We start from the raw sequence: 22104 nt of genomic DNA, 5'->3' as shown, positions 1-22104 counted from the left end.
ATGTCGGGTGTCCTGGGGGCTGGTGCAGCTGTCCGTGTTCTCACAGGGCGAGCCCCTCAAGCATCTCCCGCTGGCCCCCCAGTGCCTACGACAGAGGGAGAGAGAGAAGCCTGGGAACCGAGCCCAGACAGATGGGACGTGGCAGCTCCTGGGGGCCATGAGGAAGCTGCCCACACCTGGGACAAACAGGTGATGACGGGGCTTCTACAGCAAACAGCCCAGTGCTCAGACCCGTCCGCTGAGCAGGTGGTCTCCCAGGGAGATGCCACAGCAACGTGGACCACGAACACGGACAGTGGGGGTGCAAAGGGAGAGCTCTCTCGTGGCCGAGTCAGGAGTCTCCACAGATACGTGTGCGTATCTGTCCTCGGCATGCCCACTACAAGATTACCTGCAAATTAACACACACGCTGCCCCTGCACCATCATCCTGGAACAATCATGTCTCCAGGAAAATTCCTAAGAAAAATTCATCCAGATATGACCTTAACCCCGAAGCAGATCATTCCACCCTTGCAGAGATGAAAGTCCCAGCTGAGGGGCGGCTCTCAAAGGCAGGGGTGCTGCCCAGTGCGGGAGGCCTGGAGGGAGCAGGCGGTTCGGGGCCCCAGACACCATCCTCTGCCCCTCACCTTCCCCACACCCTACCAGGCACCAGCAGGTGGGAGCCTGTGTACAGTGCATCTGAGCCTGGATCCAAGCTCTAGAGTGGACAGAAACTCTCACATTTTTTGCCTGGTCTCCTTACAGTGTGAATTTCCCAGGCGCACAACTATGTATAAACGTGTTTGATTCTGAGCTCTACAGAAAGTTCACCACCTTTCTGAAAAGTCGCAGCACGTGCAGCGTCGCTCAGGTGACCACGTGGGGAGTCCCCACCTCTAGGTAGTTAAAAGGCAGTGCCGCAAAATATTTCTCACATAAAGGGAGCGCCGGTCTGGCAGGGTTAAGAAGACAGCTTATGTGGAAACCTAGTTTTCACATTTTAAATAAATGGACACTAAGCCGCTCTCCAGGAGAGCCACCTGTGGAAATCAACGTAAGGGTCTGAAGAGTGAAACAAGACATAAGGAAGGACACCGCCACCTGCCAGCCAGCCCGGGCACGCAAGAGCAGCACCCAGCACCGGAGACCGCAGAGGCTCAGTGAAGGCCAAGTCCCATTTGCACGGCTTCACGGAGCTCCAGGCTGAAGACCCTCAGATCGGCGAGCACAACTTTCCCCCGTACCCGGCAGAGAAGTGTGCTGGTCCACAAGCACACGGATCTGCCCGCTGCCCCAGCCCTGACCCAGACAGAGCTGCATGGGAGCCGGGCCTGTCCCCAGGGAGGTCCCATAGCGAGCGGACAGCTCTTGCCCTGACACCTACAACAATTCAAGTCCTCTTCCTAAACACAGCCGCTGTGTTTTTTAACAAATGCCACTGGGTCCACGGCGACAGTGGACTCACGCCTCATACTCACAGACACAGCAAATGGATCAGAGGCGGAAATATAATAACAATGACACCACACAAGGTCATTTCCACAGAATTATAAAATAAAGCATACAAATGGGAAAACAGGCAAAACCCTTCATGACCTCATTGTAGGGAAATCTAACTCAAAATCCAGATGCAAAAGAAAATAAATAAAGACTGATACATTTTATAACAGATTTTAAATATTAAAAAAAACACCTTTGGTTGGAAGAAAAAGATGATCATAAGTAATGTCAAAGACAAATAAAAAAGACAAATAAATTGGGAAAAATACACTACAGATAAAGATCTAATTCCCCCAGTTTGTATAGAAAGTTCTAAAAGATTGAAGGACAAAATAAAGTCCCACAGAAAATGTGCAGAGGACATAAAGAGAGCATTCTCAGAAAAAGAGATACAGCATGAAAATACGATGTCACACATAATACAAGCAGCGAGCGCTAAACTGTCAGCGTGCCCCTCTTTTGGGCAAGCACGACTTCTAAAGCCTAGCGCACGCCCCCCGGCCCAGCTGTGGGGACAGGCTGTCCCACGTCGTGAGGAGCCATCCACATGAGTTGGGGTGGCCTACCTAACAACAGGGAAAACGGGGGAGATAGGGGGAGGCCCTGGGGAAGCTTCCAGTTCTCTCTTATTTGGGAATATCTCGTTCTGGGTGGTGACTTAGGGCAACGTGCAGTTTGTAGAAATACATCAGGCTGTACTTGAAGCTACACCCACAGCAGAAGTGGGTGGCATGTCATCTTGGCTAAGGGGGCCCATCTTCCTGCACCCCCTTCCCGCGCAGTTCTGAGTCAGTCAGAAGACGCCCGAGGACAACGTGAGAGGCTCGACAGGGCCACAGCCTCGGCCATCAGGCGCAAAACAGACACGGGCTCAAGCCCATCACTCACAGGCCACGCAGGGCCCGGAGAAAAGGCAGAGCACAACCCCCACACACAAGGCAGTGTCTGCCGGGCTCATGCACGTGTCCTCGTGTGTGCACACATATGCACGGGGCGGCCTGTTTACACACTCAGGTGAATGAGCGGGGCCAAAGACTCCGAGCCCTTTCTCCCGCACGTGCGCGTACACACACACACACAAACGCACGCGTGCACATCCAAACCGGGCTGCACAGAGCCCAGAGCACCGCTGGGAGATGGACGCCAGGGCTCCGCTCCCACAGCACGCAGCCCGCGCGGGTCCCCAGGCCGCCCCCCAAGGGCAGGAGAGCACAGCCATGGAAAGGGGGTGACCTTCACTGGCACTCCTGGGAATCTGGAACACACGGCCGCAGCTCACCAAACCCCAGGGAAAGCCAGCTTCTTGGAGAGGCGGAGGCCACAGGACCCACGGCGGGCATGGTCACGTCCACGAAGGGACACTGGGGAGGGACACAGACTCAAATGCATCAGCCACTGGGTGCAAACCGTGCTCACTGAAATGGAAACAACACGGCTCAGAAAGTGAACTCAAGAAGAGCCATGACCCCTGGGGGTGCCAGAGCCAGGGGCAGGTCTGTGGCTCCACATGTATCTTCGTCACTGGTGTGGAGAATAATTAATGAAAAATCGCAACGAAATTCACACTCTAGATGCAATCAGGAGAATTTAGGACTTCTATCTTTTAGCCTCCTTCCGAAAGCAGTCCCTCAAAATGACAGCAGGCCTACTGGGAAAGAAAAGGCCCCATGGTCTAATTCACGCGGTGAATGGGCGTTATCACACGTGGCTCTACCCCGGCTGCTGAGCGACGGGCACCTCAGAGGCAAGGGTCACAGCAACGTGTGCCGCAGACAGCCCCAGAAGCGTACACCGGCCCTCACTCCTTCCTGCCCGTGCACCCGAGGTCGTTCAGAAAGAGGACCACTGCCACCCCTTGGCCCTCAGGCTGTGGAGACCCCAACAGTGCTGGCTGCTCCCCCGGCTCCCGCACCCACTCTCCTGGCACAGGCGTGGCCCACACCTGCCTTCCAGCTGCGCGGCTCCACCTCTGCCAGCAGGGCGTGTGTCCGCCACAGCAGCTGACTCACATTGTCTACACGGGAAAGTTGGTTCTAACTCGAAGTTTCTGCAGGACAGAAGGGCCCAGATGCAATGGGGGCCCAGCCGGGCATGACTCGGCAACCACAGGGCACACAATGGTCATTCCCAGTGTCAGGGGACATTCTTTTTTTAAAGATGTTATTTATTTTAGAGAGAGCCTCTATGTGCATGTGAGCATGGGGGGGGGCAGAGGGAAAAGTGGAATCTCAAGCAGACTCCCTGCTGAGCAGGGAGCCCGACATGGGGCTCCATCCCATGACCCAGAGATCACAACCTGAGCCATAACCAAGAGCTGGACTGAGCCGCCACGCGGCCCTCAGGGGACACTCTTAATCCTTTCATCTTGGTTGAAGGTGTACTTCCTAGTTTTCCTCAATGAACATGTGCCACTTTTGGAGACCTCACCGTCAAGTGTTTGGTCCACACTGGGCCATGATTCCAGAACAAGGCCAGTGGAGCAGACAGCAAGCCATGGGCACAGCCCAGCAGGGCACCCCAGGCAGCTGCTCCAGAGAACACACAGCACCAATGAGGCCGATGTGGACGCACGCACGATGTACAGCGTACGCAGCACGGTACCGCCATGCAAAACCAACTGTGGGCAGCTGGGGGGAGCGGGCGGCAAGTGGGGAGGCCCTGAGTGCAGGCAGGGGCGTGCGAGAACTGTGCCCGCTCCCTTGGGCTAGGAGCCCACGGCGAGCAGGAAGAGGCACGACCCAGCATCCGCCTGCCTTCACGCTTCTCCCGCAAGGCCTCTCCGTGGAGAGACGGAGGCAGGAGTCCCGGCGAAGGAGACGGAAGATTCAGCGCAGCCCCTTTTCCACTGCCACGATCTCTTCAAATATCTGCAGGCAGCATTTCCAAAACGCCAGTAAAAAAAACATTTGGGGGGAAAAGGAAGCTCCAAGGCTGGAGGGCTACCATGGAAACGGATCTAAATACAGGCTGCAGCGGTGAGATCCCAGGCGCTCAACCAGACATAGCGCGCGGGGACCAGACGCTGGCACAGAAAGGCGGTGTGCAGCGATGACCACTGGACCGGGGTGGGGGGCAGCTACAGCCCACCAGGCCAACTGAGCGTGTCGTCCGAGGGCCCCCTCAGCGGAGCTCTTCCCAACGTCCCTGTCATCAAGCAGATGCAGCCTCAACCTGAAAACTACTGCTAACAACAGGGAGCTCTTTGCCGGCTGTGAAGCAGCCCCACTGACCCACGTCTGCGGGCCCTCGTGGGGGGCTGCTCCCCTTCTTCCTGACTCTGACATGAGGTCTGCTGCTTTTGCTGTTTGAAGAGTCTGGAGCTTGTTTTCCTTGGGGGCGCAGCAGGATTCTATTCTCTTACATGGGACCCCACGGTGGGGGTGGGCAGCAGCCCCAGAGCAAGTCAGGGAGTCAGTCACCCCCATGCCCACCCGTGCAGCCCGCCTCCAGCTGGGGCACAGGCAGCAGGCTGAGACATCAGCAGCACCGCCTTCCACAACAAGAGGAAAGAAGGACCTGGAAGTGTGTTCTCCTGGGAAGACGCGAGCATCTGAAATGACATCCCTCCTACCGTATTCAGCTTCCCCAGGGACTCCTGGAACACGCTCAAGTGTTTTTAGGTCACAGCTCGTCCTACCACCCACTTACCACGGAGCTCAGGCAACAGCGGAACAGAAGGCTCTCGGGGAGCCTGCCGGCACTGGGACACTGTGCACAGAGAAGGACTGCCCTGGGCAGGGGCCTGGAACCCGCTGGGGGACCAACGCAGACCTGCCTCCCGCCCCTCCTGCAGGTCCCAGGAAGAGCACGCCAGTCGCCCTGTGGAGAGGATGCTGCCCGAGCGCACGGGGGCTCGGGCCACTACTGCGGACCTCTGAAGGGCACCAGCTGCCTCCCTGCCAACGGCCCCTCGCCGACCCCCAGGCTGTGCCTGCCGTAAGCCACGGCACAGCCCGTGGAGGGGAGAATCTCCTTCGGACCCCCCGACACGACGGTGCCACCACAGGAAGCGGCATCACTCGCGTCATCGGCGACAGAGCGCACCCCAGCAGGCTGGCATTCCTGACTGCCGTCTGCCCCAGACCCTGAGACGAACAACCCACATGCTCACTCCACAGGCACCGCTGAGCGGAAGCAGAGGCCCAGCGCCCAGCTCCAGCCAACACTGTCCCCACGCTGCCTCACACAACCCTGCTGAGTCTAGAAGCCCAGAGCCTCCCCCAGTTCCCAGGCAGGAAAACAACGGCCCCGAGGCCAGCGGCTGAGTGACTCAGAGCTGGCACGTGAATGCAGGGTTCTTTACTCCAATCTGTGGCCCACATTTCATAAAAGGGGAAAGAAGGCTGCAGTCAGGAAGTAAAAAGCCAAGCAGGAGGGTTTCAGAGGGTGACGAAAAACAGACCAGGAATCGGGCATAAAATAGGCCTGGAGCCCGGCCCCAGAGCCCACTTCTCGAGGCAAAGGCCCAGTCTGCCCGCCTGCCTGCAGGAGGACCCACACGTCACGTGGTGCGGGGACACAGAGCCAGGCCCAGAAACAACGCCCACACATAAAAAGGACGGGTCCACTGGAAGGGACACTGTGAGCAACAAAACCAGGGAGGGGACATGAGTGAGGACAAATTAACAATCGCACCAATGACTGAGCTAGTGGGGAGAGAGAGAGAAGCCTCTCCTCCCAGGATGATCTCAATCTATAATGGCAAAAGCAAGGACAGGAGCAGAATCGCAACCTGGCGGCCACCTCACCAATCACAGCGTCAGGCCAGAGCAATCGATGGTTGCTAAGGTTCGTGGGCAAAAGTACAGAGAAACAAGATGCACACCGTGTCTCAACACACCTCCCCACAAGACATCTACGGAGTGACAAAGGGGACACAGGAACGCCTCAGCGGAGAAGCGCGGCGGCCACTGCCACCACCTCGTCTGGTCATAGGGGAGCACCAACAAAACCACACCAAGGGACAGCGTGCCAGGAAAAAAGGAAGTCCACACTCCTGAAAAGTGTCAAGATGCTGAGAGACAAGATGGAGGAACTGTGCCCCAAATGCAATGATGATCATGGGTTGCCCCCAGGGCTGGGACTAGGGACAATACTGGAAGGACGGGCGACATGGGAGCAAAGTTCAGAGGAGCGCTCAGCAGCCCCTGGTTGCAGAAGACACTGGGGACACGGGAATCCTTCGTATGATCTTTGCAACATTTTACTTTGCAGACCTGAGTTATCTACAAATGCGACGTTTTTGTTTGTTTGTTTTTGTTTTGTTTTTTTTTTAATATTTATTTATTTGACAGAGATAGAGACAGCCAGCGAGAGAGGGAACACACGCAGGGGGAGTGGGAGAGGAAGAAGCAGGCTCACAGCAGAGGAGCCTGATGTGGGGCTCGATCCCATAACGCCGGGATCACGCCCTGAGCCGAAGGCAGACGCTTAACCGCCCTGCCACCCAGGCGCCCCAACAAATGCGACGTTTTTTAAGAGAGCACAAACAAACAGAAGCTGAGAGGAACAAGACAGAGTACATGCTGGCCTTGCTCAGATCGAATCCAGGCCTCCACACCTGGCTCCTCTGCTCACAGCCGGCCAGACGCGCCCGATACAGTCATGCCACTCCCAGGGACCTCACAGCAAGCTTCCAGACGAGGCCGCCCATGCACCCAGGCCCTGCTTGAAGCCCCAGTCCTCCATCAGGCAGGCGCCCAAACTCTGCCTGTCATACACTGGGGGCAACCCAGAGGGTTCCACTTCCGGGCACAAGGTGTGTAGTCTGGATTACTCCCACTCCGTGGGTCTGGCTCGCAAGCCCGAGGCCTGTGTGGAGCAGGCCCCTGGCACACACACTGTCCCACTGGGGCTCATGCCTCCAGGAAGGCTGAGCACCTGACCTCTCAGGGAAATGCCACGGTGGCTAGGGAGTCTGAAGAACGTGGAGTTGTACTAAAAGGTGACAAGGACAAGCAGAACAGACGCCAGTGTGAAAGGCAGTACACTGAAAACTCAAGGGAGGCAGAACGTTATTAGGTCACAGCCTTCACTAGAATGCTCCAAGTTCAAAGGGTTATTTTTTTACCCGACTTTAAATTTGAATCATTCATATACTCACCTGGTACCGAGTGCCAACTATGTGCCAGGCATGTTCCAGGCGCTGGGATTTAGGGTGAACAAGGTAAAACAGGGCCAACGGCACTGCCCTGATACCAAATCCAGACAGATTCCACTAAAAAAAGACAACTACAGGCCAATATCGCTGATGAACACAGATACAAAAAATTTTTTTTAATTTTATTTATTTATTCGACAGAGATAGACACAGCCAGTGAGAGAGGGAACACAAGCAGGGGGAGTGGGAGAGGAAGAAGCAGGCTCACAGCGGAGGAGCCTGATGTGGGGCTCGATCCCATAACACCGGGATCACGCCCTGAGCCAAAGGCAGACGCTTAACCGCTGTGCCACCCAGGCGCCCCCAGATACAAAATTTCTACATAAAATACTAGCAAAACGCATCCAGCAATACATTAAAAGCATCATTCACCACGATCAAGTGGGACTTATTCCCAGGATGCAAGGGTGGTTCAATATTTGCAACTCAATCAATGTGATTCATCACATCGATAAGAGAATAAAAACCATATTTTTACTTCAGTGGATGCAGAAAAAGCATCTGACAAAGTACAACATCAATTCACAATAAAGACCCTCAACACAGTAGGTTTAGAGGGAACATACCTCAACATAATAAAGGCCTTATATGAAAAACCTACAATATCCTACTTGATGGGGAAAAACAGAGCTTTCTCCCTAAGATCAGGAGCAAGACAGGGATGTCCACTCCCCACTTTTTTTCAATGTGGTACTGGAAGTCCCAGCCACAGCAATCAGACAAGAAAAAGAAATAAAAGGCATCCACATTGGTAAGGAAGAAATAAAACTTTCACTATTTATACACGACATGACACTAGATATAGAAAACCCTAAAGACTCCACCAAAAAGCTACCAGAACTGACAAATTCAGTAAAGTCACAGGATACAAAATCACCGTACAGAAATCTGTTACATTTCTATACACTAATAATGAAGCAGCAGAAATAGAAATTAAGAGAACAATCCCACTTACAACTGCACCAAAAATAATACCTAGGAATAAGCTTAACCAAAAAGGTGAAAGACCTATACTCCGAAAACTATAAAACATTCATGAAAGAAACTGAAGAGGACACCAAAAAATGGTAAGACATTCCATGCTCACGGAAGAACAAATATTGTTAAAACATCTACACTATCCAAAACAATCTACAGATTTAATGCAATCCCTATCAAAATACCAACAGCATTTTTCACAGAGCCAGAACAAACAATCCTAAAATTTGTACAGAATCAGAAAAGACCCCAAATAGCCAAAGAAATATTGAAAAAAGAAAAGTACAGTTGGAGGCATCACAATTCCAGACCTCAAGCTGTATTACAAAGCTGCAGCGATCAAAACAGTATGGTGCTGGCACAAAAACAGACACATAGCTCAATGGAACAGAACAGAGAACTCAGAAATGGACCCTCAACTCTATGGTCAACTCATCTTCAACAAAGGAAGAAAGAATATCCAATGGAAAAAAGACACTCTTCAACAAATGATGCTGGGAGAATTGGATATCCACACGCAGAAGAATGAAACTGGACCATTCTCTTGCACCATACACAAAAATCGACTCAAAATGGATGAAAGATCTAAATGTGAGACCTAAAACCATAGAAATCCTAGAACACAGGCAGTAATGTCTGACATCAGCTATAGCAACATTTTTCTAGATATGTCTCTGGAGGCAAGGGAAATAAAAGCAAAATAAACTATTGGGGCTTCAAAATAAAAAGCTTCAGCACAGTGAAGGAAACAATCAACAAAACTAAAAGGCAGCCTACGGAATGGGAGAAGATATTTGCAAACGACATATCCAACAAAGGGTTAGTGTTCAAAAATCTATAAAGAACTCATACAAGTCAACACCCAAAAACCAAGTAATCCTATTTAAAAAACGGGCAGGAGGCATTTCTCCAAAGAAGACAACCACGTGGCCAACAGACACATGAAAAGATGCTCCACATCACTCAGCATCAGGGAAATGCAAATCAGAACCACAATGAGGTCCACCTCACACCTGTCAGAATGGCTAAAACAAAAAAGACAAGAAATATGGTGAGAATACGGGGGGAAAGGAACCCTCGTGCACTGCTGGTGGGAATGCAAACTGGTGCAGCCACTGTGGAAAACAGTATGGAGGGTCCTCAGAAAGTTAAAAATATAACTACCATATGATTCAGTAATTCCACTACATAGAATATGAAAACGCTAATTTGAAAAGATACACACATCCCTAGGGCACGGGGCGGGAGGGGAGGGGGGCACTCAGTAGGTTAAGTGTCTGCCTTCGGCTCAGGTCATGATCCCGGGGTCCTGGGATCGAGCCCCGTATCAGACTCCCTGCACAGCGGGGCGTCTGCTTCTCCCTCTCCCTGTGCCCCTCCCCATCCTCATGCTGGTGTGCTCTCTTTCTCTCCCCCTCTAATAAGTGAAATCTTAAAAAAAAAAAAAAAAAAGGAAAGAAAAGACACATGCACCCTATGTTTACTGCTGCATTATTTACAAGAGCCAAATTACGGAAACAGCCCAAGTGTGCGTTGGTAGGTAAAGAGATAAAGAAAATGTGGTATATATACACAATGGAATATTACTCAGCCATAAAAAAGAATGAAATCTTATTATTTGCAACAATGTGGATATCAAAAAGAGTGACTAAGTGAAATAAGTCAGAGAAAAATGAATACCGTGATTTCATTCGAATGTGGATTTTAAGAAACAAAACAAACGAGCAAAAGGAAAAAGAAGAGACACACCAAGAAACAGACTGTTAATTATAAGAACACACTGATGGTGACCAGAGGGGGTGGGGATGGGGAAACAGGTGACAGGGATGAAGGAGTGCACCTGCCATGATGAGCACTGAGTGATACACAGAATTGCTGAATCACTATATCCACCCCTGGGCTCCACATACACAGCTCTCAGCACCTCAGACGCAAGGCAGCCAAGGCCAAACCCAAGGCTCCCAAGAACTAGCCCCTCGCTTGCTCCTCCCTCCTCAGCTAACATCAGCTCCACCCTTCCAGTTGCTCTGGGCAAATTTTGAGGGGGAGAAAAAAAGTGCAGGTATACCGAAAATCCTAAAAGTTAAAAATGTGTAAAATTTATTATTACAGTTACTAAGATACTATAAATAAATACTAAATATGACCCTTGAACAATGCAGAGAGTAAGGGCACTAACCGCCCCTGCACTCAAAAATCCACGTGACTTTTGACTCCCTAAAAACTTCGCTAAGAGCCTACTGTTGACTGGAAGCCTCAGCAGTAACAGAGTCAACGAGCACGTTTTGTATATCGTATGTGATATTCTTACAATAAAGTAATAAAGTGTTACGACACTGAAATTCTAGAAAAACCTAATACAGGACAAGTAAATAAAACCTAGCCTGTTCTTAGACAGAAAGACTCAATAATGTAAAGATGCCAATTACCTCTAATGTAAACACAAATTTGACATATTCCAATGAAGACTTCAACAGAATTTTCATATGGAAAATTTTTCCAGAAAAGTTGGGGGTGGATGCAGGGACAGAGAGATGAAACACTAGTCCCACCAAGTTTAAAACATATTACAGTAGGGACGCACTTGGATGGTTCAGCAGGCTGGGCATCTAGCTTCAGCTCAGGTCATGATCCCAGGGTCCTGGGATTGAGACCCGCACAGGGCTTCCTGCCACTGGGGAGTCTGCTTCTCCCTCTGCCCCTCCCCCTGCTTGTGCTCTCTTGCTTCCCTCTCAAATAAATAAATAAAATATTTTTTAAAAACGACCATATTACAATAAAGCCCTGGTAAACAAAATAGCCTAGCACTGGCAAACTAAGAGGACTGAGGGTTTAGCATCTGTGAATAAACAGAACGCAAAAGGAAAAACACAGAAACCTACACAAAGCCCATCAGAACCCAACATAAGTCACAGAGAATGGCATTTCCAATAAAACCGATGCAGCAAAGGTGTAAAGTAGCCAAGAAATGGGCCCGGGCCACTGGCTGGCACCTGGGGTGGGTCAGGCACCACGGTCTGACACCCTGGCAGTGAGAACACTGGTACAAGCCCCTGGGGCCGATCTGGCAACGCCTATCGAAATTACACACACCATACCCTTTGACCCAGTCACTCCTGCCCCGGGACTTCGTTCCACAGATCCGCACACATTGTCCAAGACACACTTCCTTTTTTTTTTTTTTTTTTTTTTTTAAAGATTTTACTTATTTATTCGACAGAGAGAGACAGCCAGCGAGAGAGGGAACACAAGCAGGGGGAGTGGGAGAGGAAGAAGCAGACTCATAGCGGAAGAGCCCGATGTGGGACTCGATCCCGGAACGCCGGGATCACACCCTGAGCTGAAGGCAGACGATTAACCACTGTGCCACCCAGGCGCCCCCAAGACACACTTCCAGCATATTCAGTGCAGCATCGTTTGTGACAGCAGCAGACCGGAAACAACCTAATTACACTCCCCACGGGACTCCACACAATGACGCTACACCACAAGGTGGGACACTTGGAGGTGGTCGGGAGGGACCTCGGCTACAGTCAGAGTCACCTGGAGCTTCTGAAAATCCTGACACATGGTCCACCCAGGACAATTCAATCAGATCGCTGCGGGCGGGCCCAGGAATGCGCATTTTAAAGTCCCAGTGATTTCAAGGCCAACTCAGGTTCCACCGGTCATCTCCAACATTCTCCAATGCAGCCGAGCTGGGTCCTAACCTGCAACACGGGGACTTGACCCGGGCACCGTGAGGACACAACAAAGCACATGCACCAGGAGAGCGCCCAGCAGCGGGGAGACCCCAGTACCCTCGGAGGTGTAACAGGAAGGCCACACACAGCACAGCATACAGAACGGGGGACAGAAGAGAGACAGACACATATACATACAAATACGAAAAATAAAAATTATATAAAACATAAACATTTGCGAAAGAAAGCACGCACAATGGGCCCCTTTAGGGAGAACGCACTCCCACTACACACTCTTGTAACTTTCGAAAATACCCTAAATGTAACTGCCAATTTACTTCACCAGGTAACAGTCAGATAGTGGGAAACTCAACATACCCGCAGCCTGATGTTCTTTCAGGTAAGCTGTGCGCCCAATGTGGGGCCTGAACTCATGACCCCGAGATGCAGATTCATGTGCTCCATCACTGAGCTGGCCAGACACTCCGGGTGGTTGTTTTTTTTTTAACAAGTATATCGTGAGAAAATAAAAGAGAAATAAATGATGTGTGGCTGGAGCCTTATTTGTAGATGATTTCAACAAATCTTTATTATTATCTAAGTAGGATATAGAAAAAAACTGGAAGCTTAAACACTGGTTTTAAATATTTACAAATGAAATGATGGAGTAGAATTTGCTTTATGATGACACCGGGAAGGGTCAGGTGCTGAGGTTGGTTTGTCACATCGTGCTGTCCGCTCTCCTTTGTATTTAAATTCTACCTAATGCATACATTTTTTGCAAGGTGCACATATGTCCTTCTCAATTAAAAAAAAAAAAAAGCCAGCATACAAAGTTACATTCTTTAATGTTCTAGAAAAACATTTAACTAGAAGCTAGTTGTTTTATTTCTAAAAAGCATCTGTCAGGTAGTTCTGCTAATAGTTGCTTTTTTCGTAACAAAGCAAAGCAAACATACCCAGGTTCAGGCCTCTGAGCACATGGACTCTTGCTTGAGTCCCCCAACCCTGGCCCTATCTTCTAACTGTATAATTTTAAGCACAACTCTTCACCTGTGAAAAGCAGCACCCTGGGTCCTCTGTCCTGAAACACACACTACCAGGGGGACGAGGCCCCCAGGTTTCCCACACGCCTCCCCCTGATGCACATGCGCACTCCACCCCCCAGGCTAGGATGCCAGGTCACTGCTCCCATACAGTTTCAGTACTGAACACAGTCAACAGAAGTCACTGTTGTAAGATGTGCGGGCCAACCTCTTCTAAAAACGAAGCCTGTCAGTTACAAATGCACTGCGAAATAAAAACAAAAACGCAGCTTCTAGAAAGAAAATAAGACTCGTAATGAACAACTGAAATCAGATTTCCTGACTCGGGATTTAGATCACATCCTGTGGAGGGCTCTGATGTCCAAGGTTCATAGAAAACAGGCGGTTTCAGACCAAGTGGTCCGATGGCCAGGCAGCAGCTGCTACCCCGGAGGCCACGGGACATGGACCCCGCGGCCGCTCGCCCAGGCACAGCCCTGAGCGGGCAAGAGTGGATCCACAGGGAAGGCTGGCAGACATCCCCAGAGTCCTGGCTTCCTGTCCACTGCTCGCTGCGTGCAGGATGCCAGCTCACACCCTCGTGTGAGCACAAGAGCCTCCTCAAGGCACACAACACTCAACAGCGGATGACGTGAATTCAAAATCAGCAATGGGGAGGCAGGAAAGGCTCAGCACACAAGGTTCAGCAAAACAGAAGCCACAGTGTAATACGACCGTATAAACTTCTACGTGCATGTGTGTGTGTACACTAACATACACACACACACACACACATGCACAGAAAAAAACTAGAAAATCTCCCAGAACTTTAACAGGGAACAGGGGGATGTTTTTATTCTTTAGACACATATCTTTATTTTCCAAATAATCTACCTTGTGCAAAACTAGAAAGAGAAATGGACGGCTTGTTTTCGTTTAAGAGAAGGAGTACTACTAACAGCAGCCCATACCTACGGGAGCGCTCACTGCGCATCACACTCAGCAGGCGTGATGCACGACCTCAGTCAATCCCCTCCATCAGCCGACGCAGTGGGTATTCGGGTGGCATTCTGGTATGTCCACATGACTCCACCAAGGGGCACCTGAAAAGGCCGGGACCAACAAGCAAAGGACCCGTTGAAAGACAAACCCAAGGACCCAGCTCTCGGGTAGCAGATGCCCCGGCAGGGAGCAGCACCTTCCGCTCTCCTAGCAGCCCCCCAGGGCCATCTAGGGCCCAGAACCAAAGGAGAGGTGCGAAGCACACAGCAGGGGCTCCCCTCACACAGGGCCGAGCAGCTCTCGGCCCCAGCGCTGAAACACGTGGAACGAGCAGCGTGAGCAGCAGCGAGATGACACATGGGCTCAGAGGAGGCACAGGGACCTGCAGGAGAAGGGACGGACAGAGGCCCTGCAAGGCTCTGCTGAGGGGTGGGCACGGACAGGAGCACAGAGGAACGGGGCCGTGCCCGGGTCTGCAGGCAGCGGAACCGGGAAGGACAAGCAGGACAAGGACGAAGCCTCTGCGGAGGGTACGACTAGGAAGCCTGACTCCTCTCCTCCGAACCCTGCCATCCCCTGCCCAGGAAGCACCCCGACCCCTCCAGCAGCTGCACACAAAGGCCACGCCACCAAAACCAAAGAAAGCACCAAACAGCTGCCTAGCACCCTGTGCTCTCCCAGGCCTCCAGGAGGCGGGTCAGCAGGCCAGCGGTTCCCTGACACCCCTTCCTGCACAGGGGGCGGACGGCCTCGGGGTACCCAGCGCACACACTGCTGCTCAGCATCGGCAGCATGGGAGCACCTGTCCCTCACCAGGCACAGCTCCCAGGACAGAGACGCTCTTTCCACGTCATAGTTTACTCTTGGCTATTTTTCCTTTCTCTTTCTTCTCTTTTAAAGAATTCTGTTTCTGACTTATAAAGGGCAAGTCCAGACAGGGCACAAGAGTCTTTGTGGACTCAGGCCAGCAAGCCAGCGCCAGCAAATGCAATTATCACTGCGTTACCTACAGCGACACCTGCTGGCCTAGAGGTGGGCTGCAGGAACTATGCCGGCCACAGCGGGGAACAGACACCAGGCACGGGAGGAGACCCCCAGGTGCAGAACAAGACCCCAGGCACGGAACGCAAGAGGGGAGCCCCACTAAGCTCTGAGATGGGCCTGATGGGGCCTTTGATGCTGTTGGTTTCTGCACCCCTCTCCTTTCCACGGGACTAGTGATGTGAGTGGCAGTTCCGAAAGCTTCCGAGCAGCCCAGGAGTCCTCTGAGCCTGGGGCCCGGAACTCGAGGCAGCACCTCTCACAGGGTGTGTGCCGTGGACGACTCCGTGCAGACACAGGCACGTTCTCAACCGCCACCCTGTGTGCACAGGGAACTCAGCGTGCCGAAGCTCGATCTCTTCTCTAAGGAATGAACCTAAGTACCTGAAGCAGCAGGGCGGGCCCCATTCCCCTTCTCTGGAAAGGTCCTGACAACGACAGCAGGGCAGGAGGCAGAATGAAATTCACAGCGATGGGAAAATTAGACTCAAGTTTCCCCCAACTATCCCCTCAATGACCCCCAAAATATCATACACGTGGCTTTAATATAAATACCAGTATGTGATTATGTACATTAGAAAGCGTACCCTGCACCAACTCTGGGGCAGAAAACAGACCTACGCTTGGCAAGGCCTGGATGGGGACGGGGTGACTCCAAAGAGGCAAGTGGAACCCGGACCGACAGAGCTTCGTCTGTCTGGAGACCACTCCCATCACGGTCCTCAACCGCCAACAAGCGAGCTGCCCCGCAAGGCAAGCCACGCTTCAGTAAGTCTGCCTCGTTACCGCGTTGCACATGACAAACAGCCGACGACACGCACACGGAGGACACAGAAACCTACGCCTGCACTGTCTTGCTTCGTTCCCCAGTGCTCAGGCTGAATCTGTTTAGATTCTAGAAGCATATGCGTGACTCTCCCAGCCAACAAGAGCAGGCAGTGTGTGCCGTCAGCACAGCCACAACGGGGCAGGACCACCAGCACGGGGGTGGCAAACGGGAGTGGCAGAAATCAGCCAGCTCAGGCCCAGACTGCAGGGAAGTGGCTTCTGGACGGGGGACCCAGAGCGGGCAGTGCTTCTGTATGGTCACATACAGAGCCCCCACCTTACGCCATTCGGTCTACGGAACCCCAGAGAGTTACAGTATACAGGACACGCGATCTTGGCCACTGACGGGAGGCACAAGGGGTACCACTAAAGGGAGAAGGAAGAAAAGGATGGCTTCCACACTGCCTTTCCAGACCTTCCACAACACTGCCCACCAGCTGCAATGAGAGATGGGAGCCACAACTTCCTGCTTGTTCACGGGAAGCCAGTGAGCACCTGAGGACCAAGAAGGTGCCCCTGCTGGGAAGGGTCGGTCCCGTGGCAGTGGGTTTCCCGGAACACACCCCACCGTCACGCTAGACCCCTACTGGCACAAAACTCGTGCAGCTCGCTCTGATTCTAGCCCAGAACACAACTTGTTGGTTCAAGAATAGAAAAACAGGGTCTCTGTAAGACAACAAGGCAGCCATTCTAACCCTAACCCGGGAATCAAAACCAAATCCTCTCTCTTAATAAAGTTTTTAGGAATTACTTTTTTTAAGGTTCTTATTTATTTATTTGACAGAGACAGCAAGAGAGCACAAGCAGGGGGAGCAGCAGAGGGAGAGGGAGAAGCAGGCCCCCCGCTGAGCAGAAAGCCCGATGCGGGACTCAATCCCGGCACACTGGTATCATGACCTGAGCCGAAGGCAGACGCTTAACTATCTGAGTCACCCAGGTGCCCCAGGAATTATTTTTAAAATGCAAAAAAAATTTTAGCAAAACAAAGTGCAGGAAAATTAGGAGAGTACTGGGGGAAAGATGACAATGAGACCCAAACCCATCACTCCCTGAGAACCGCGATTCGTCACTGATTTCCTGCTGGCCTTTTTCCTCTGCACGTCTACAATCTCAAATGTTCTCATATTCATTATCACTTTGAAAACTGCTGTTGTCACACAACATTCCAGGACAAGAGTATCTGCAGACATCAGGGTTCACCCAGAGACAGAACCAGCAGCACACCCAGCACGCACGTTCAGACAGTTACATCAGGGACAGGCTCACGTAGCCATGGCGGCCGGCTGGGCCACTCCGAACCCCACAGAGCAGGCCACGGCAGGGCTCTCCAGAAAGGGGCGAAGCTGCTGTCCATGGCGTGAATCTCTTCTGCTTCAGGGAAGCCCCGGCATTGCTTTCAGTGCCCTTCAGCTGACGGATGAGACCCACTTGGGTCACCTAGGACGATGTCCCTTACCGGAAGCCACCTGGTCATGGACGCTGAGCACCTCCACCAAACACCCAGGTCAGGTCAGCGTCTCACTGATACCCAGGGATGGGGCCCGGCCAGGCTGCCACAGAAAATGGACCGTCACAACAGCCACATGGGTCAGCTTTTAGAACAGTTTATAAACGTCCATAACCATTCCCCGAATGAAAACGCGGCACTCGGCCAAAATTTTGCTGAAACGAGTAATGCTGGAATAAATAAAACTAAAGTGAGTGACTGTATGCTCAGTCTTCATTCCGATATCTAAATATTTTATGCAAAGACCCCTGGAAGAGGGCAGCTACACAAAGAACTCAGAAAGCTGCACAGGGTCTCTGAGTGTTTGCAGTCAACAGTCCCCACGTGAGTGTGACGCAACGGGGAGGGCAGACACTCCTGGGAACTAGCCCGCATGGCCCCGAAGCTAACAAAGGGGCGGGAGGTGTTCCTGTTTCAAGCAGCAACAACAGAACATTCTGGAGAGCCCAACAGGGCCATGTTCGAGAACAAGGAGAACTAGGCCTAGAATTAAAGGTGCCCCAGACATGCCCCCAAGAATGCTTAAAAACAAGCTTCCGAAAGATCATACTGATCTGGGGATAAATAACCACCTTCTAGAACAAAACTCAACAACCTCTAAAGGAAGAAAACAAAACCTAGAGATGCAGCTACGTAACGTCCACAACAGGAGGCATCCAATACAAAATTACCGGATGTGGGCGCCTGGGTGGCTCAGTCTGTTCAGTGTCTGACTCTTGATTTCATCTCAGGTCGTGATCTCGGGGTCCTGAGATCGAGCCCTGCATCAGGCTCCATGCGCAGCACAGAGTCTGCTGGAGATTCTCCCCCCCGCCCCACGGATGCAGAGCCACATGCTGGCTCTCTCTCTCAGATAAATAAAATCTTAAAAAAAAATTATCAGATATGTAAAGAAGCAGGAACATGTGACCCGAAATCAGGAGAATACAGCCAACAAACCAAAAAATTACAGAGATAATGGAATTAGCAGATGAAGACTTCAAACAGCTATTACCAACATATTAAACAACTTCAAGAAAACAATGAACATAGAGACCAAAGCCATAGAAGAGAATCCACAGGAAATGCAGAGCTGAAAAATACATCGTAAGAAATAAAATCGTCCCGACGAGTTTAACTGAAATTAGACACTAAAGGAAAAAAGACAGTAAAGGTGACAACAAGGCAATAAAAACTGCTCCAAAAGGAGGCACAAAGAGAGTCTTGAAAGGGGGTACACACAACAGAGGCGGAACAAAGCCCAGGAACCCCCACGGTACAAACTCGGAGGGTACCACCTCAAAGCAGGTTGTAACCGGACGGCTGAAACTAATCAGAGATACCTTACAAGCACCCGGGGGACCCATCAAGGGGAACAAAGGACACTCGCTTCTTACCAGAAGACAACAGAATAACAGAATGACATTCTTTACAGTGTTGAAAAGCGTCAGTCTGGAATTCTACAGACAGCAAACACCTTCTCAGAAATGAAGATCAAATAAAGATTTTGAGACAACTTGAAAACTGAAAGAATTCCTCACCAGCAGACCTGCGCTACACTATGGGAAATGTTGGGAGAAAGTTCTCTGGGCTGAAAGAAACTATCGGATCTCTGCGCTCAGCCCACGACCCCGCCCACATCCAGGCCGGGGACCCCAATCTGCCCCTTTTTGACCCAAGTTCCACATTCCAGCCCTGCTCTTCTGCACCAGTCGGGCTCGCGCACCCGACACCTGCGGTCTCTGAGCCCCACTGTTCAGCCTGGCCTTTCGCTTCTGCAGTCTTGCCCTACGTCAGCTTCACAAAATGCATTCCCCCCCTGCGTTTTATGTCGCTGCAGCCTGTTGGCTCTGCTTCACCGTCTAGGAACTACAGACACTAACACAGGTCAGAGAGAGCGCACAGAGAAGGAAGAACCGCAGCGAGGTTACGACGGAGGAGGGACAACGGCGGGAGCGGTCCTATCCGAAAGGGAAGGCGGCAGACTGTGCTAGGACCGAGCAGGCCAGGAGCATCAGGCTGCCTTTCAGATACCGCCACAGCTCGCACACGAGGAGCGAGCAGCTCTTCCTCACTCCCATGTGGGGCAGCGAAGGACCATATAAGTGGGGTGTCACGCCGGGAGGCGAAGCCCCGCGGGGCCGGATGCGAGGCCAGCAGCGCACCAGCCACGTGGCTCGGGCTCATGGACAGTCGCAGCGGCCTGCGGCAGGTGCCAGCACTCTGACCACCGCTTCACAAAGGAGAAAACCGAGCCACAGGTAACGCTGCGTGCCAAATAATCCATTTACTAAGTGGCAGTCTCCAAGGGGACTCCAGGCCCATGGTCACCCATCCCACCGAAAGGACCGTGGGCCCGCACCCAGCGGTGCTCCGACGAGAAAGAACAGACCCAAGACCCCGAGCCAAAGCCGCCACACAGGCAGTCAGGTCTCAAGGGAAGCCTCTGGGCGCCCAGTGCTCTAATTCTGGCTCTGGCTCTGAACGGGCCATTCGACAGGCAGCTTATTACCTTGCCTTCGAGGGAGGAAAAGAAGACAGAAGCCAACTGACCTCCTGTCCTGTGTGATCAAAGCACGGTAACGCGGTTTGCAAACACAAATGCAGAGACAGAGTCGGCGTGGTACCATGTGAGAACCACTAATGGACCAAACCAACCACCAATGCCGAGCAAGAAAGGAACGGCAAAGTAGAAATTCTTACTTGGGAAGAGCTGGGGGCTCCTTTGGAAGTTCGGCGGCACCCAACTGAGCTCCCGGTGGCTCTGCCTCCCCCGAGCTGCGGACCACCTCTGGCCCGGCACCCCGTGGGCCTGGGGGTCCCTGAGGCCCGCCCGAGTCTGTGCCGGGGCCAACCTCCACCTCCTGGCCTGCGGCTGGGACCGGCTCCTGCTCGGCGGTGGCCGCCACGGCCTCCTCTGCCTCCTTCCTCCTGGCCTTCTCCTCCAGCTCCTTCCTCCTCTTCTCATCGTCCTGACGGGCCATGTGGTCGAAGGCTGTGAATACCTACAAATCAAACATCAATCCAGCAATGAGTTCGCCTGCCCAGGACCGGAGCACACATGCTGTAGAAAGGACAAAACAGGAGACCACAACGCGTTCCCACCAACACAACGCAAACACACTTCAACTTCACTGGAAACCGCCACGGAGTAATCTTTAGCAGGGGTTCCAAAATCAACCTGTAAGCCACGGCATCTACGTGCCCACGAGCCCAACTCTGCGGTCGAAAGGACACGTCACTACATGGTCTCCCTGTCCTCCTTTTTTTTCACAGCACCCAGTAAGACTCATTTGCCACGGAAAGAACACACAGTCCTGGTACCAAGAGCTGTAAAGGTGCCAACAATTCAGACTCAAGAAGAGAAGGTGGGAATCGAGTGAACTCACAAAGTATAAGCAGGATAACCAAGCTGCTACTATCTTCCCACACTGCACAGGTGCAGGGGAGGTGTGGCTCTCAGAAAACCTGGCAATGGGGGCGCCTGAGTGGCTCAGTCCGTGAAGTGTCTGCCTTCAGCTCAGGTCATGATCCCAGGGTTCCGGGATCGCGTCCCGCATCAGGCTCCCTGCTCAGCAGGGAGTCTGCTTCTCCCTCTGCCTCTGCCCCTGCTCATGCTCTCTCTCTCCCCCAAATAAATAAATACGTCATCTTGTGGGGGGAAAAAAGGGAAAGAAAACTTGGCAATCAATTCCCCAAACCATCACGTGCCTACAATGAGCAAGGAACACAAAAAATCCAAACGACAGTTCCCACCTCTAAGAACTCGATATTGTGGTGTGAGGACCAGCCTTACCCTTTCCTGGGACACAGGGGCATCCATACAAGCGCTGGGACTCTCCACCCACAAAGGCCACTGGAAACACAGCATTTTGTGTGCACCTTTCACGGGCACAGACCCGCTGGCGACAGCACCAACAGGAGGGGACGTGAGGAGCAACCGCGGTCCCTCACAATGAGCATAGCGATGCATACTCTGGTCCCAGAAATCTAAGAAAGTTCCTTGGGGGGAAGGGGCTCTGCAGCAGACCCTGAAGAAAGGTGCATGTTCCCAGGAGACTCCAGGAGGAAATGCCACAGCTCTAAGAGGTGGGGACATCTACGGTAGCTGGAGGCAAGAAGGCTGGGAGAGCCTCTTGGGGGCGCTGGGGGGGACAACTGTTACATCCCATCTAGCAACCTTGCTCCCTGCTATTTACCCAAAGGAGCTGAAAACATCCGTACGGAAGCCTGCACGCGGGGGTTACAGCACATCATTCATAAATGCCACAACTTGGAAGCAACCAAGGTGTCCGTCAGTAGGTGAACGGTCCATCCACACAAGAGAATATTTATCACTCTGCACTAAAAAGAAATAAGCTACCACACCGTGAAAAGATCTGGAGGAAACTGAAATCGTGTTACTAAGTCAAAGAAG

The 22104-nt window shown here is 52.1% G+C and overlaps 1 protein-coding gene across 2 annotated transcripts in view; it reads right to left on the bottom strand.

Annotated features, from left to right (window-relative positions):
* NUDCD3 (NudC domain containing 3) overlaps positions 1-22104 on the bottom strand; it is a 61505-nt gene that overhangs the window by 36054 nt on the left and 3347 nt on the right. For both annotated transcript variants that reach the window (XM_057304274.1, XM_026502541.4), the window contains exon 2: positions 20391-20692. In XM_057304274.1, coding sequence (XP_057160257.1) covers positions 20391-20692 — 302 coding nt within the window. The remainder of the gene's footprint in view (positions 1-20390; positions 20693-22104) is intronic.

Source organism: Ursus arctos, unplaced genomic scaffold (genome assembly GCF_023065955.2).
Source record: "Ursus arctos isolate Adak ecotype North America unplaced genomic scaffold, UrsArc2.0 scaffold_3, whole genome shotgun sequence".
Taxonomy (NCBI): Eukaryota; Metazoa; Chordata; class Mammalia; order Carnivora; family Ursidae; genus Ursus; species Ursus arctos.
Note: the sequence above shows the minus strand (reverse complement) of the source record. Positions and strands in the feature narration are given on the sequence as shown.